The 14,400-nt window shown below is 43.2% G+C and overlaps 2 protein-coding genes and 1 long non-coding RNA gene across 3 annotated transcripts; 1 reads left to right on the forward strand and 2 right to left on the reverse strand.

Annotated features, from left to right (window-relative positions):
• Positions 1-828: 828 nt before the first annotated feature.
• Positions 829-3,445, reverse strand: nkx6.1 (NK6 homeobox 1; the record flags this gene model as incomplete). The annotated part of the gene is made up of 3 exons (XM_084571610.1): positions 829-1,080; positions 2,597-2,769; positions 2,863-3,445. 3 exons carry the CDS (start codon positions 3,443-3,445, stop codon positions 829-831), a joined length of 1,008 nt encoding a protein of 335 aa, XP_084427736.1.
• Positions 3,446-5,281: 1,836 nt separating this feature from the next.
• LOC311507391 lies at positions 5,282-8,286 on the forward strand. Its single transcript, XR_014699724.1, has 3 exons — positions 5,282-5,410; positions 5,710-5,807; positions 5,889-8,286. It is a non-coding gene; the product is annotated as an uncharacterized lncRNA (long non-coding RNA).
• A 4,732-nt stretch (positions 8,287-13,018) lies between these two features.
• On the reverse strand, positions 13,019-13,932 carry LOC311507914 (large ribosomal subunit protein uL22-like; the record flags this gene model as incomplete). Its single annotated transcript, XM_084572459.1, has 3 exons — positions 13,019-13,089; positions 13,297-13,488; positions 13,855-13,932. The coding sequence occupies 3 exons, from the start codon at positions 13,930-13,932 to the stop codon at positions 13,042-13,044; spliced, it is 318 nt and encodes a 105-aa protein (XP_084428585.1). The 3' UTR covers positions 13,019-13,041.
• Positions 13,933-14,400: the final 468 nt, after the last annotated feature.

Here is a 14,400-nt window from a genome sequence, read left to right on the forward strand (position 1 = left end):
ATATAAAATAAGAAACAAATTAAATAAAATATCAGCGTTAAAATAAATAATTAAAAGACCGCGAGATGATGAGATCAGAGCGAGATCTAGAAACGAAACGAACAAAATAAAATAAAACTACAGATTCTTCTTCACGGAGTCAAAATCAAACCTTCGGTTCTTTCTTCTTCGCTGCTTTAACTGAATTTATTTTTAACTCGTTAATATTTTTTTCTGTCTCAGATTCTTATAAAAATGAACCAGATTTAAAAACGCGTTTGGTTCAATTTAACCTTTAAATTTAAAATAATAATAATAATAATAATAATAGGTAATAATAGTAGTAGTATTAGTAGTACTATCAGTATTAGTATTAGTATGAGTAGTAGTATCAGTAGTAGTATCAGTAGTAGTGAGGGTATGTGTGGTGCATTAAAGGTGCAGCTGGAAACAAGGAGCAAACATTAGAGTTTTATTAAATAAAAGTGCGTTACATGACCAACATATAAATAACATGTGCGTCTGTACAGGTGCTGCGTTCAGGGCCCCCTCCTCCTAATGAGACGGCGGAGAGGCCTTCACGGTCCGCGGTGAAAAATCAAAACTAAAAGAAGAAGAAATAAAAAGCTGATCTGTACAAAACTTAAATTATTCACAGGCGGTGGTTTCTAGTCACAACTCACGTCTGGATTCAGTCCGTCTCTCTGCCTCCGTCACACCCCAAAACCCAAAGAAGTCCCGGAGAAGTCCTGGGGCAGACTTAGGACCAGTCCCGGATCAGACCCGGAGCAGTCCTGGAGCAGTCCCGGGGCAGTCCCGGACCAGTCCCGGACCAGTCCCGGAGCAGACTTAGGAGCTGTCGGTCTCGGACGTGTGCGGCTGCAGCAGCAGCGCGGATCCCGGCTTGTGTTTGTTGAGCAGCTGTGTGATCTTCTCGTCGTCAGAGTTCGGGTCCAGAGGTTTGTTGTAGTCGTCGTCCTCCTCCTCGTTGTCGGACGTCCCCTTGAGCCGCTCCGTCTCTGAGTCCTGCTTCTTCTTGGCCGAGGCCATCTCCGCCGCGTGCTTCTTCCGCCACTTGGTGCGTCTGTTCTGGAACCAGACCTGGGGAGGGGGGGCACACAGGTCCGTTCACTGTCCGACAATCAAAACCTCTAAAGAGACCAGACCTGGGGCTAGAGACCAGACCTACGGCTAGAGACCAGACCCGGGGCTAGAGGCCAGACCTACGGCTAGAGACCAGACCCGAGGCTAGAGACCAGACCTGAGGCCTGAGTCAGACTCTGATCAGCTGTTAGTTCCTCTGAGTCTTCAACATGAAGCTGATATTGTTAGTTCCTCTGAGTCTTCAACATGAAGCTGATATTAATGAACATGTAAACTATTAAACAATGAACCAGTTAATGAGTTCAGATACAGAGAGCTGATGATGTCTAAGAGTTGGACATTTTTAAACATCTACTCTGGTCTGAAATAAAAACCATGAATTAAATGATTTAAAGAGAGAAGAGTTCAGAAATAAAAAATCCTCTGGAGACACAGATCCATGAAGCAACATGTCCAACATGTCCAACATGTCCAACACGTCTCTGATCTGGAGCTCGTTACACACCAGGACCACCACCAGGACCAGGGACCAGTGTTTCAGTAGAAACACAAACTAAACGTCAGATTTATTTTCCTCAGAAACAACAAACCAGGAACCAGTGAAATAACAGGAACAAATAAATTAGAATAAAATAAACGTGTCTCGTGTCAAAGCTTCACATCAAAGAGAAATTCTCCCTGAATATAAATTATTACTCTTAAATTAATTTACATATTTTTACACGTTTATAGTAAAATCCTCTAAAATAAGATTTAATTTGTTAAAACGGAAAAAAAGCGACAAAGCTTCCGCTCGAGGACCAGATGATGAACAACGTGTCCTTGATTTGGACATTTTCTCTACAGGTCAAATCTAAAACACTTTGAAGCAAAAATGAGTCTGTTAAAGAGGAAAAGATGTGACTGATGTTTAAACTCAAGAATTAAAATGTTCAAAAAGACTTTGGTTTAGATGTTTGGTTTTTTTACGGTTCTGAGATTTTTACGCATCTGGACATTTTTACGCGTCTGTAATAAAATTCTCTGAAGCAGGAGTTCACGTGTTAAATATGTAAATATTTGTCTCATTAATAACAAAACTACTCAAGAATAAAAATGTCTAAAATGTCCTCGACTTTAAATATTTTTACGCATTTTAACTCATCAATAATAAAATCATCTAAAACAGATTAATAATGTTGACAAAGTAAAAATGTCAAAGATCACATTTGTACATTTGTACACATCAGTAATAAAACAATCTGCAGCAGGAATGAGAGTTAAAGAGGAGAAGATGTGACTGATGTCAAAACTAAAGAATTAAAATGTCCTAAAGACTTTTAGATGAAGGTTTAAATGTTTTGACTCAACTGGAATAAAATCCTCTGCAGCAGGAGTCAGTGTGTTAAAGTGATAAAAGCTTTGACACGAGACACAGGGTTGTGTTTTAGGACCGTCCTGAGGGTCTACCCTTGTCTACCGGGGTCTACCGGTGTCTGTCGGTGTCTCTCGGTGTCTCGGTGTGTGACTGTACCTTGACCTGGCTCTCCGTCATGCCCAGGGAGTAGGCCAGCCGCGCTCTCTCGGGTCCCGCCAGATATTTCGTTTGTTCAAAAGTCTTTTCCAGAGCAAAGATCTGCTGCCCTGAGAAGGTGGGCCGGGTGTGTTTCCTCTTCCCGTCCTTGTCCAGTAGCACAGAGTTCTGATCTGAAACGAAACAACATCACATCAAGTCTCCTTTTTATTATTTATTCTCTTTATTTATTTGATTTTATTATTTTTATCTGTTCTTCCACTTACGGGGGGAACACGCGAACCTGGCGTCCCTCCAGTGCGGGGTCTGCATCACCCCCGGCCAGAAGATGGGCGTCCTCCCGGGCAGGTCGGCCAGGGGCTTCGGGTACCGGGCCACCGCCACCGCCGCCGCCGCCGCAGCGCTCGGGCTGAAGTAAAGTCCGGGAGGCGGCGGCGGGCTGAGGCTGCTGAAGCGGGGCAGTCCCGACAGGATCCCCGCGGAGGAGCAGGAGGAGGAAGAGGAGGAGGAGGAGGAGGAGGAGGAGGCCACGGCGACTCCGATGGCGGCGGGCCGGTTCAGGATGTCGTTAATCCCGTGAGGGGTGGCGGAGGAGCACTGCTGCGGGGAGCCGAGCCCCGAGGACAGCCCCGTGGAGCTCTTGATCCCGGGGGAGGACACGGCCATCCCGCCCGGGTTGGGGGAGGTGGTGGCCGGTGAGGTAGAGGAGTTGGGCCCCGTGGAGGAGAGCGGGTAGGCCGGGTAGAGCGGGGTCTTCATCTCGGTCATGCTGTGCAGAGCCGCCAGAGGAGGGGTGCTGAGGAGGAAGGCGCTCTGTCGGGACCCGTCCATCTGACCCACGGCTAACATTACTTCAGTGACCCTGCTCAGGGTGGGGTGGTGGTGGAGGTGGTGGAGGGGGGGTCCGGGCCTGCAGCACAGTCCGCACTCAACTACAGCAGAGGCCGCTGAGCTCCGCAGGCAGAGCCCATCTCAGAGAATCAGAGTCCGGCTGCAGATCGCTCACAGATCCGGTCCCGATCCGGTTCCTGCGTCCAGATGATCCCGGGGAACATGTGGAGCAGCCGCGGTCAGCTGAGAGCCAACTTCAGGGGGGGAGGACGGGGAGGGAGGGGGTCCGTGTGCTGATTGGGTGACCCGGCCGTGACGTCAGCGGCCTGTCTGCAGGGAGGGCTCCTGATTGGCTGACGCGCTGGACTGCGATGAGCAGAAAAATCAAAAGTCTGAATTAAATGTGAGACTTTAAAAAAATAATAATAAAGTTAAATAAAGTGATGAAGCTGGAGGAGAAGAGGAGCAGACACCTGAGGGTTCACCTGAACACTGGAACAGTTAAATGAACTTTAACATTTAAACTCAGGACTGAAACAGGACGAGACTCAGGACTGAGACCAGGATTAAATGATCAGATTAAATCCTCCAGGATTATTATGATATTATTAGATTATATTCATATTAAATATAAAATAATAAGTCCTTTAATGAAGCACTAATGCTTTATTGTATTGTTGTTTCTCTGCTTCATGAATGAATAAGAATAAAAATCATTATTAACTATTAATAATTAATTAATAATCAGACTGATGACAAAATAAAAGCAGATTCATGTGATCATCTGATGAAAGCCTCATGGTTTCATTTATATTATAAATGTTGAACAGAAGAAGAAGAATCTTCAGACTCAGATGAACAGACAGAGAAGCAGCGGCGCCACCTGGTGGCCACTGTCTGGTAGTACAACACTCAGTTTAAAGTTCTGGCCACTTTATTAGGTACACTGGAGAGTCCATTCTAATCTGAAGGCCCTTCATGACTGCTCTGATGATCAGGTTAGTGTACCTAATGAAGTGGCCAGGTGGTGTCGGGGTTTAATTCAGATTCAAATGTTAAATCTATTTAAACACAACGAGGTCATGATTCACATTTAAACCAGATTAAACAGGTCAGCACCATCAGACCCTCCATGGCCACTTCATTAGGTACAGTAGTCCATGCATTCTGATCTAAATGATGTTAAAGAAAATTCAATAAAAACACCTGAGACTAGACTACACCAGAGACTAGACTACACCTGAGACTAGACTACACCAGAGACTAGACTACACCTGAGACTAAACTACACCAGAGACTAGACTACACCTGAGACTAGACTACACCAGAGACTAGACTACACCTGAGACTAGACTACACCAGAGACTAGACTACACCTGGAAACTAGACTACACCAGAGACTAGACTACACCTGAGACTAGATTACACCTGGAAACTAGACTACACCAGAGACTAGACTACACCAGAGACTAGACTACACCTGAGACTAGACTACACCTGGAAACTAGACTACACCTGAGACTAGACTACACCTTGAGACTAGACTACACCTGAGGTTAGACTCCACCTGGAGACTAGTATATTTTGTAGACATTTAATTGTCTCAGTTTTGTCTCAGGCTCTAACCTCAGTGATTCTTAAAGTGTCTCAGTGTCGTAAACATTCGTCTCTGCTGTTCTACATCAACCGATATGTTGGCACACACTCTCTGATCTGACTGGTCTGGTTTGTCTCTTGTTTCTTTCCTGGGGCGTTGTCCTAGCATTTAGGATCAGGTGACCACAGGCTGCTCTCTGATTGGCTGCTTCACATTCCTACAGTGTATCCTCCCCCTCCATCCTCACCTGAGAGGACAGGTAAACAGGTAAAGAGCAACGGACAAGTTTCAGCTGGAAGGATTGAAAGAATCTTCAGGTTCGTCTTTAAACTGAGACGGATGAACGTGTGAAGAGCTTCCACCTGATCCTCATCCTCCTCTAACCAGTGAGTAACACAAACCTGTTGAACTTCAGCTTTAGACGGAGGAGAAACTAGTCAACAACATAACCCAGCTTTATGCTACTCTCTGTGGTACCTTTAGTTCTTTAAAGTCTCAGTAGCAGCTTCAGGATGAGAGGAGTTACCTGATGATCTGTATGATGATAATAAAACAACACAACCTGTACAGACTCATGTCAAAGCTGCTGCTTCAGTTCGTTTCCTTTAAAACCTTTTTCATTAACACGTCACCAACAGCAGCAGCTGGAGTTTATTTTGAAAGTCACTTCCTGTTGTCCCCGTAGGACGGCTGACAGGTGTGTGTGGGTCGACTGTGAGACAACGTGACCTATAAAGTGAGACATTTTGATGAGAGACGACTGAGAGCTGCTTGGACTAACAGGTAAGAATCACCTGATGTAACTGAGGACATCCAGCTCAGAGCAGCTTCTCTTATCTGACGTCTTTCTGTCCATCAACACAGGAAACATCTCAACACCTTCAGCTGGAACAAACGTCCTCAAGATGGAATCAAGACCAAGAAGAAATAGCATAGAACATCCGCCAGATTTGTCTGAATTAATGAACAAACTGAGGGAAGCTGCAGCTTCACTCATCAAACAGTTTGACAACAATGAACCAGAGATGAGAGAGATTGTTAGAAAGAACGAGATGATCGCTGATGAACTGAAAGTGATGCAGGAGACAAAAGACTGGCAGAGAGAGATCTGTGTTGGTATTGGTGCTGGTGTTGGTGCTGTTATTGGTGTGGTACTAACTTGGATCGGAGTCCTGGCAGCTCCATTTACTGGAGGGTTGAGTTTAGCAGGCGCTGCTGGTGCTGGAGGTGAAGGTGCTGTTGGTGTTGTTACTCGTGGTTTTTCTACTTTACGTACTTCTGCTGGTAGTTATTCTGCTGCTGCTGCTGCTACTTCTACTGGTGTGGCTGGTGTTGTTGCTGTTGCTGCTGCTGCTGCTGTTGTTGGTGGAGGTTTAGGTGTTGCCTACACAAACATCAGAAAAAAAAGACTAGAGAACCAAAGAGTGAAGGAGGTAGAAGATCTAGGAGAAGAACTGAAGAAGATCATTGAACCACTAAAAGAGACTCTGGAGGAAATAAAGACGACATGTGAAAAACTGGAAGAAAAATCAACTGAAGCTCAAACTGAAAACACTCTGAGAGACGTGGAGGAATTTAAGGAGATCTTCAGAGAAGTTTCTGAACTGAAGAAGAAGAGTCAAGGAGCTTTAGGAGTAGCTGTAGCAATGATCCAGATGATAAAAGATGTGCTGGGATTGATTGTGACTGTCTTCACATTAACTCCAACTCCTGAAGAGGATCAAAACTTAAGAGCTGCCATCATCCAGTCAGCTGATCAGAGTCAGAGAGTCATTACTGACTTTGAGAGCATGAAGGAGGTTCTCAGAGAATTTACAGAAAACTAATGAGCTGCAGTCAGAGGAGACTGAAACATCATGATGACTTCAGAACAAACAGGAAGTCTTTAGTAACTCATGATGACATAGAAACATGATTGAACCATTGATGATAATATTTGATTCTGTTCCTCTCCAAATGTCCAAATGGAGAGTGGGCCTGGTTCTATTGTTACTAGAACCTTTGTGGTATTTCTCTAAACTCTTGGTCCAGTTCTAGTCAAGGCGTTGCTGAATGAGTTCAGAATGATATCATTGCTATCAGGGTGTTTTCTACTATCTGATCTAGAAGACATTTTAGTTTATCACTAATTAATCAGACACAATGTTACTGACACTGAAGTCTGACCTATTCATAGAGACTAGGGTCCATGGAGACCAGGGTCCATGGAGAGACCAGGGTCCATAGAGATCAGGGTCATAGAGACCAGGGTCATAGAGACCAGGGTCCATAGAGAGACCAGGGTACATGGAGACCAGGGTCCATAGAGACCAGAGTCCATAGAGACCAGGGTCCATAGAGAGACCAGGGTCATAGAGACCAGGGTCAGAGAGACCAGGGTCATAGAGACCATGGTCCATAGAGACCAGGGTCCATAGAGACCAGGGTCCATAGAGAGACCAGGGTCATAGAGACCAGAGTCGAAGAGACCAGGGCCGGTATTCCTAAAGATTCGTATCAAAGAGTTGCTCCTAAGGGAAAAATTCTGAGAAAATTCTTAGAATCATGACGTTTTCTAAGAATTTCCTCTCAAAGGTAGGAGTAGATCCTAAAGATAAAAGGTACTCCTAAAGAATCTCAGCTCTTAAGAGTGCTCCTAAGGTGAGATCTGTTCAGAGCAGGGAAGAGGACTTTTAGGAGGCTTAGGAGTTTCTGAAGCAGAGGAGAAAATTGCTGAAAGAAGAGACAGGAGAGATATTCTCCAAACACTGAATGACAATCAAGCTTGTTACAATCACAATATCACCGGAAATTAAAGACTTTCATAGCAACAGGATAAATGCAACAATGCAGCAGTGATGACTTGGAGCCAAATCTACGTCTTAAACACTTTTATTCTCATTGACCAGTTGATCCAGAAGCAAACACTGTTCCTCTGTCCAGTTGGGTTTCCTACTTCATTTCTTCTCCACTGATGTTTGGTTTGTGGAAGATTTGAACATCAACCATCACTGCTTCTTCTAGGCCGGTTAGCAATCACAGAAACTGATGAAAGCTGAGACATTTACCCTCGTTGATACCAGATGATGAAACATGACCAGCAGGTAAATGAATGGAAGCAGATCAATAGAACTATCAGCATGTGAATACTGTGGTAGTGGCCTGAGTTTAATTACACATTTTATAGGATACTTTTTAAAGTATAGCGTACTATTTATTTGTTTTATGTAGAATATTATAATTCTACAGTCTTCATAGAGATTAGATTCTATTATTAAGTCTATTGATCTGACATCTATTCTAGGCCAATTATCACCAAAAGTGTATTTTTATCCAGCTTTTAGGATCAACCAATCACACCTCTTGAAATGATGACTCACACCTAGCAACGGGGTCAACCACACCTCCTCACTAAGATAAGAGTTCTCTGAGAATTTTCTGGAATCACTCCTAAGCTAAGACTCCTAGCTAGGAATGTTTAGGCTAAGATAGGAGCTCTCTGAGAGGATTCTTAGAATCTTTAGGAATACGGGCCCTGATCCATAATGACCAGGGTCCGTATTCCTAAAGATTCTAAGAATCCTGTAAGAGAGCTCCTATCTTAGCCTAAACATTCCTAGCTAGGAGTCTTAGCTTAGGAGTGATTCCAGAAAATTCTTAGAGAACTCTGAGCAAGGAATGGACAGAAACTCTTATCTTAGTGAGGAGGTGTGGTTGGCCCCGTTGCTAGGTATGAGTCATCATTTCAAGAGGTGTGATTGGTTGATCCTAAAGCTAGATAAAAACACACTTTTGGTGATAATTGGCCTAGAATGGACGTCAAATTAATAGACTTAATAACAGAATCTAATCTCTATGAAGACTGTATAATTATAAATAATACTTTACATAAAAATAAATAAATAGTAAGCTATACTTTAAAAAGTATCCTATAAAATGTGTGATTAAACTCAGGCCACTTGCACAGTATTCACATGCTGATAGTTCTATTTATTTGCTTTCATTCATTTACCACACTGGTAACATTTTGCACTTCACCTATTTGGTATTAACAAGAGTAAAATGTCTCAGCTTTCATCAATTTCTGTGATTGCTAACCGGCCTAGAAGAAGCAGCGTTGGTTGATGTTCAAATCTTCCAAAAACCGAACAGCAGTGGAGAAGAAATGAAGTAGGAAACCCAACTGAAGAGGAACAGTGTTTGCTTCTGGATCAACTGGTCAATGAAAATAAAAGTGTTTAAGACGTAGATTTGGCCCCAAGTCATCACTGCTGCATTGTTGCATTGTTGCATTTTTACTGTTGCTAAATACCTCAGTGTTGTGATGACTTTATTTCCGATGATACAGTAGTCCCTCGCTATAACGCAGTTCACCTTTCGCGGCCTCGCGGATTTTTTTAGTGCAATTTTGCATGCTTTTTTTTTTTTTTTTTTTTACAGCGCATTGTTTTTTGCGTCCTGATTGGCTAAGGGACTGTAGACCATTGTCAATCAATCTCCTCCGTACGGTGTCTCTTGTACAGTACAGAATGCGTTCAGCTTGCCAGATTTACATATACAGTATCTTTGATCGCTGGCAGTGTGACTGAAGTGCGGTATGTTTGCAAGTTATTGAGAAAAGTGTATAAAGTGTGTAGTGAGGGGTTTTGCAACCTTAAAACATTTATAATCATTGTAAAAAATAAAGCTGACTACTTCGCGGATTTCGCCTATTGCGGGTTATTTTTAGAACGTAACTCCCGCGATTAACGAGGGACCACTGTATTGCGATTGTAACAAGCTTGATTGTCATTCAGTGTTTGGAGAATATCTCTCCTGTCTCTTCTTTCAGACATTTTCTCCTCTGCTTAAGAAATTCCTAAGCCTCCTAAAAGTCCTCCTCCCTGCTCTTAGCAGATCTCACCTTAGGAGCACTCTTAAGAGCTAAGATTCTTTAGGAATAGCTTTTATCTTTACTAGGAGCTACTCCTAACTTTGAGAGGGAAACGTCACGATTCTAAGAATTTTCTTAGAATTTGGCCACTAGGAGCAACTCTTAGCGCTAAGAATCTTTAGGAATACGGGCCCAGGGTCCTGAACATGGACCTCATGGTTCTGGAGATGTTCCTGCTGTATTTTTGTGTTTTTATTCTAGTTTAACCTCCAGCAGTTTAGAGACTATGAGGTTCTACTCTGGTGGAATAATTGATGGTTAAGTTTCAACCTGTAAATAAATCAGCTTCCTGTTAAACTGACTCTGTCTCACTTTGTGAATCTCTGACAAGGACCTGGTTCTGAAACCGGTCCTCAGGAGTCTTCATGGTTTCAGGTTTCACTCTCACCTGTACGTACCTGCCTTGCTCATGAGCACATAGAAGACATTCAGCTGAGTTCAAGTCTGCAGGAAACTGGAGTGAAGGACCGGTTCATCCTGATCTGTCAGTTTATCTGTCTCTGAGAAATCACATGATAACCTATATATAGATACACACACACAGTATATACAGCTCTGGAAAAACTTAAGAGACCACTGCATTTATTTTCTGAAATCAGCATCTCTACATGTATGACAGCCATTCCATTCCAGCGTCTGTTGAATTCCAACACAACCACACCTCATTCTGTGTAATGAGGTACTGATTAGGTCATCACCTGAACCAAATCTTATTTAAGAAGGAAAAGTATAAAAACCACTGCTGTGTTCATCACTATCCTGTTCTAATAGGACCAGCTGGATGGCAGAAACAGTGCTATTAGTACCTCAAAAATAATTAGAATCAAATAATAACTACTGACCATGCCAAAAGAGTTGAAAGGGAAAGTTTTGAGTGGGGAAAAGAAAGGTTCAATTCTGGCTTAACTGGCAGAGGGATACAGTGAGCGTCAGGTTGCTTCCATCCGTAAAATTTCTAAGACGGCTGTTCATAAGAACAAGGTCAAGCAGCAGACACTGGGGACAACAAAGCTACAGACTGGCAGGGGGCGGAAACGACTCTCCACTGACCGGGATGACCGTCAACTCATTCGAATGTCACTCAGAAACCATAGGATGACATCAAGTGACCGACAAAAAGAATGGCAAATGGCAGCTGGGGTGAAGTGCACAGCAAGAACGGTTGGAAACAGGCTCCTAGGGGCAGGGCTCAAGTCGTGTAAAGCTAGAAAAAAGCCCTTCATCAATGAGAAGCAAAGAAGAGCCAGGCTGAGGTTTGCAAAAGACCATAAGGATTGGACCGTCAAGGACTGGAGTAAGGTCATCTTCTCTGATGAGTCCAGTTTTCAGCTTTGCCCAACACCTGGTCATCTAATGGTTAGACGGAGACCTGGAGAGGCCTACAAGCCACAGTGTCTTGCATCTACTGTGAGATTTGGCGGAGGATCGGTGATGATCTGGGGGTGCTTCAGCAAGGCTGGAATTGGGCAGATTCGTCTTTGCGAAGGACGCATGAATCAAGCCACATACAAAGTTATCTTAAAAGAAAACTTGCTTCCTTCTGCTCTGACAATGTTCCCCAACTCTGAGGATTGGTTTTTCCAGCAGGACAATGCTCCATGCCACACAGCTAGGTCAATCAAGGTGTGGATGAAGGACCACCAGATCAAGACCCTGTCATGGCCAGCCCAATCTCCAGACCTGAACCCCATTGAAAACCTCTGGAATGTGATCAAGAGGAAGATGGATGGTCACAAGCCGTCAAACAAAGCTGAGCTACTTGAATTCTTGTGCCAGGAGTGGAATAAAATCACCCAAGAACAATGTGAAAGACTGGTGGAGAGCATGCCAAGATGCATGACAGCTGTGATTAAAAATCAGGGTTATTCCACCAAATATTGATTTCTGAACTCTTCCTAAGTTAAAACATTAGTATTGTGTTGTTTTAAAATGAATATGATCTTGTTTTCTTCGCATTATTTGAGGTCTGAAAACATTGCATCTTTTTTGTTATTTTGACCATTTGTCATTTTCTGCAAATAAATGTTCTAAAGGACAATATTTTTATTTGGAATTTGGGAGAAATATTGTCAGTAGTTTATAGAATGAAACAAAAATGTTCATTTTACTCAAACACATACCTATAAGTAGTAAAATCAGAGAAACTGATAATTTTGCAGTGGTCTCTTAATTTTTTCCAGAGCTGTATATATAATAAAGTGTTAACTGAGCTGCAGCGCCTCCTGCTGTTCACACAGATCAGACTCATGATGCTGGTGATTAAACAGGAATATGATGTAAATATAAGATTAAATGAATGTTTAAAACTAAGTGAAGGACTGATGGTCAGGAGAAATAACACTGAACCAAAGTGAATCAGTAGCGCCCCCCTGTGGTTGATCATAAACCTGATCCTCCAGGACCAGGTTTGAATCTGAACCCTGATGAGGAGTCATTAACCAGTCTGTCTTCACCTGTCTACATGTCCCAGGCTGCTGTCCTGTGATTGGCTGATATGATACACCAGGTGTACCTAATGAACTGGCCACTGCTGCATTCAACCTTCACTTTTTCATCTTTAATTTGGTGGTTTGATATTTTCTACCTCTTTGTTTCTGACTTAAAGTCTACAATTAAATAAACTTTTAATCTAGGTTTATATTTTATATTCTCTAAAACAAAGACACTTTAAAAACTGAAACAGAGGAAAAGAGAAATGTTTTTAAAAACCAGGAAATTAAACTGAACAGATGAAAGTTTGATGAATCTATTTTCATTGAGCTCTGCTTCATCTCCAGGTGTTAAACACGGACTAGGATTAACTAGCCTGAATCTAAAGGCTTTTATTTTGAAGCAGTGATCTGAATCTAAAGGCTTTTATTTTGAAGCAGTGATCTGAATGTAAAGGCTTTTATTTTGAAGCAGTGATCTGAATCTAAAGGCTTTTATTTTGAAGCAGTGATCTGAATGTAAAGGCTTTTATTTTGAAGCAGTAATCTGAATGTAAAGGCTTTTATTTTGAAGCAGTGATCTGAACCTAAAGGCTTTTATTTTGAAGCAGTCTGGGGGTCAGAAAGAAGGCATCTCAGAGTCTGCTGTGACAACAACCATAGTTTTATTGATGATTTACTCCCGAGCCATCAGCTTCTGCTTCTTCAGCTTCTTCTGTGAAACCTGCAGAGAAAACAGACGTGGTCATTAAAGCCTCCATGAAGCTCCACCTCCAGCTGCAGCTGCAGCTTCAGCTTCGTTGCTCAGAAACAAATGGTTTGTTTTCATGTTGAATCCAAAGGTGTCCTAAGAGGTCATCAGTGCAACGCTCTACATCAGCCCCCGGCCCGCCCCGTGCCGCCCCGTCCCGTCCAGGACGTGTGGTCGTACCTTTTTCTTCTGGGCCACCTCCTCCTCTGGTTTGGGGACGATCTGCTCCTTCTCAGTGAGGATCATCTCGATGTGGCAGGGGGAGCTCATGTAGGGGTTGATGCGGCCGTGGGAACTGTAGGTGCGTCTCCTCATCTTCGGGGCCTTGTTGACCTGGATGTGCTCGATGACCAGAGAGTCCACGTCCAGACACTGAGACCAGAGACACGGGTCAGAGACGGGTCAGAGACAGAACCAATCAGCTGCTTCACGTCTCATCAGTACTACACCTGAGACTAGACTACACCTGAGACTAGACTGCACCTGAGACTAGACTACACCTGAGACTAGACTGCACCTGAGACTAGACTGCACCTGAGACTAAACGACACCTGAGACTAGACTACACCTGAGACTAGACTACACCAGAGACTAGACTACACCAGAGACTAGACTACACCTGAGACTAGTATATTTTGTAGACATTTAATTGTCTCAGTTTTGTCTCAGGTTCTAACCTCAGTGATTCTTAAAGTGTCTTAGTGTCGTAAACATTCATCTCTCCTGTTCTACACTAACCAATATGTCGGCACACACTCTCTGATCTGACTGGTCTGGTTTGTCTCTTGTTTCTTTTATGGAGCGTTGTCCTAGCATTTAAGATAAGGTGACCACAGGCTGCTCTCTGATTGGCTGCTTCACATCCTACAGTGTATCCTCCCCCTCCATCCTGACCTGAGAGGACAGGTAAACAGGTGAAGAGCAAAGTACAAGTTTCAGTTGAAGGATTGAAAGAATCTTCAGGTTGGTCTTTAAACTGAGACGGATGAAGGTGTGCAGAGCTTCCACCTGATCCTCATCCTCCTCTAACCAGTGAGTAACACAAACCTGATGAACTTCAGCTTTACACGGAGTAGAAACTAGTCACCAACATAACCTAGCTTTATGCTACTCTCTGTGGTACCTGGAGCTCTTTTTACTTTTTACTAACGAGCAGTTTCCCTTGAGGATGAATAGAGTCTCAGGATGAGAGGAGTTACCTGATGATGTGTATGATGATAATAAAACAACACAACCTGTACAGACTCATGTCAAAGCTGCTGCTTCAGGTCGTTTCCTTTAAAA

The sequence above is a fragment of the Chelon labrosus genome, assembly GCF_963514085.1.
Source record: "Chelon labrosus genome assembly, chromosome: 22".
In the NCBI taxonomy this organism is placed as follows: domain Eukaryota; kingdom Metazoa; phylum Chordata; class Actinopteri; order Mugiliformes; family Mugilidae; genus Chelon; species Chelon labrosus.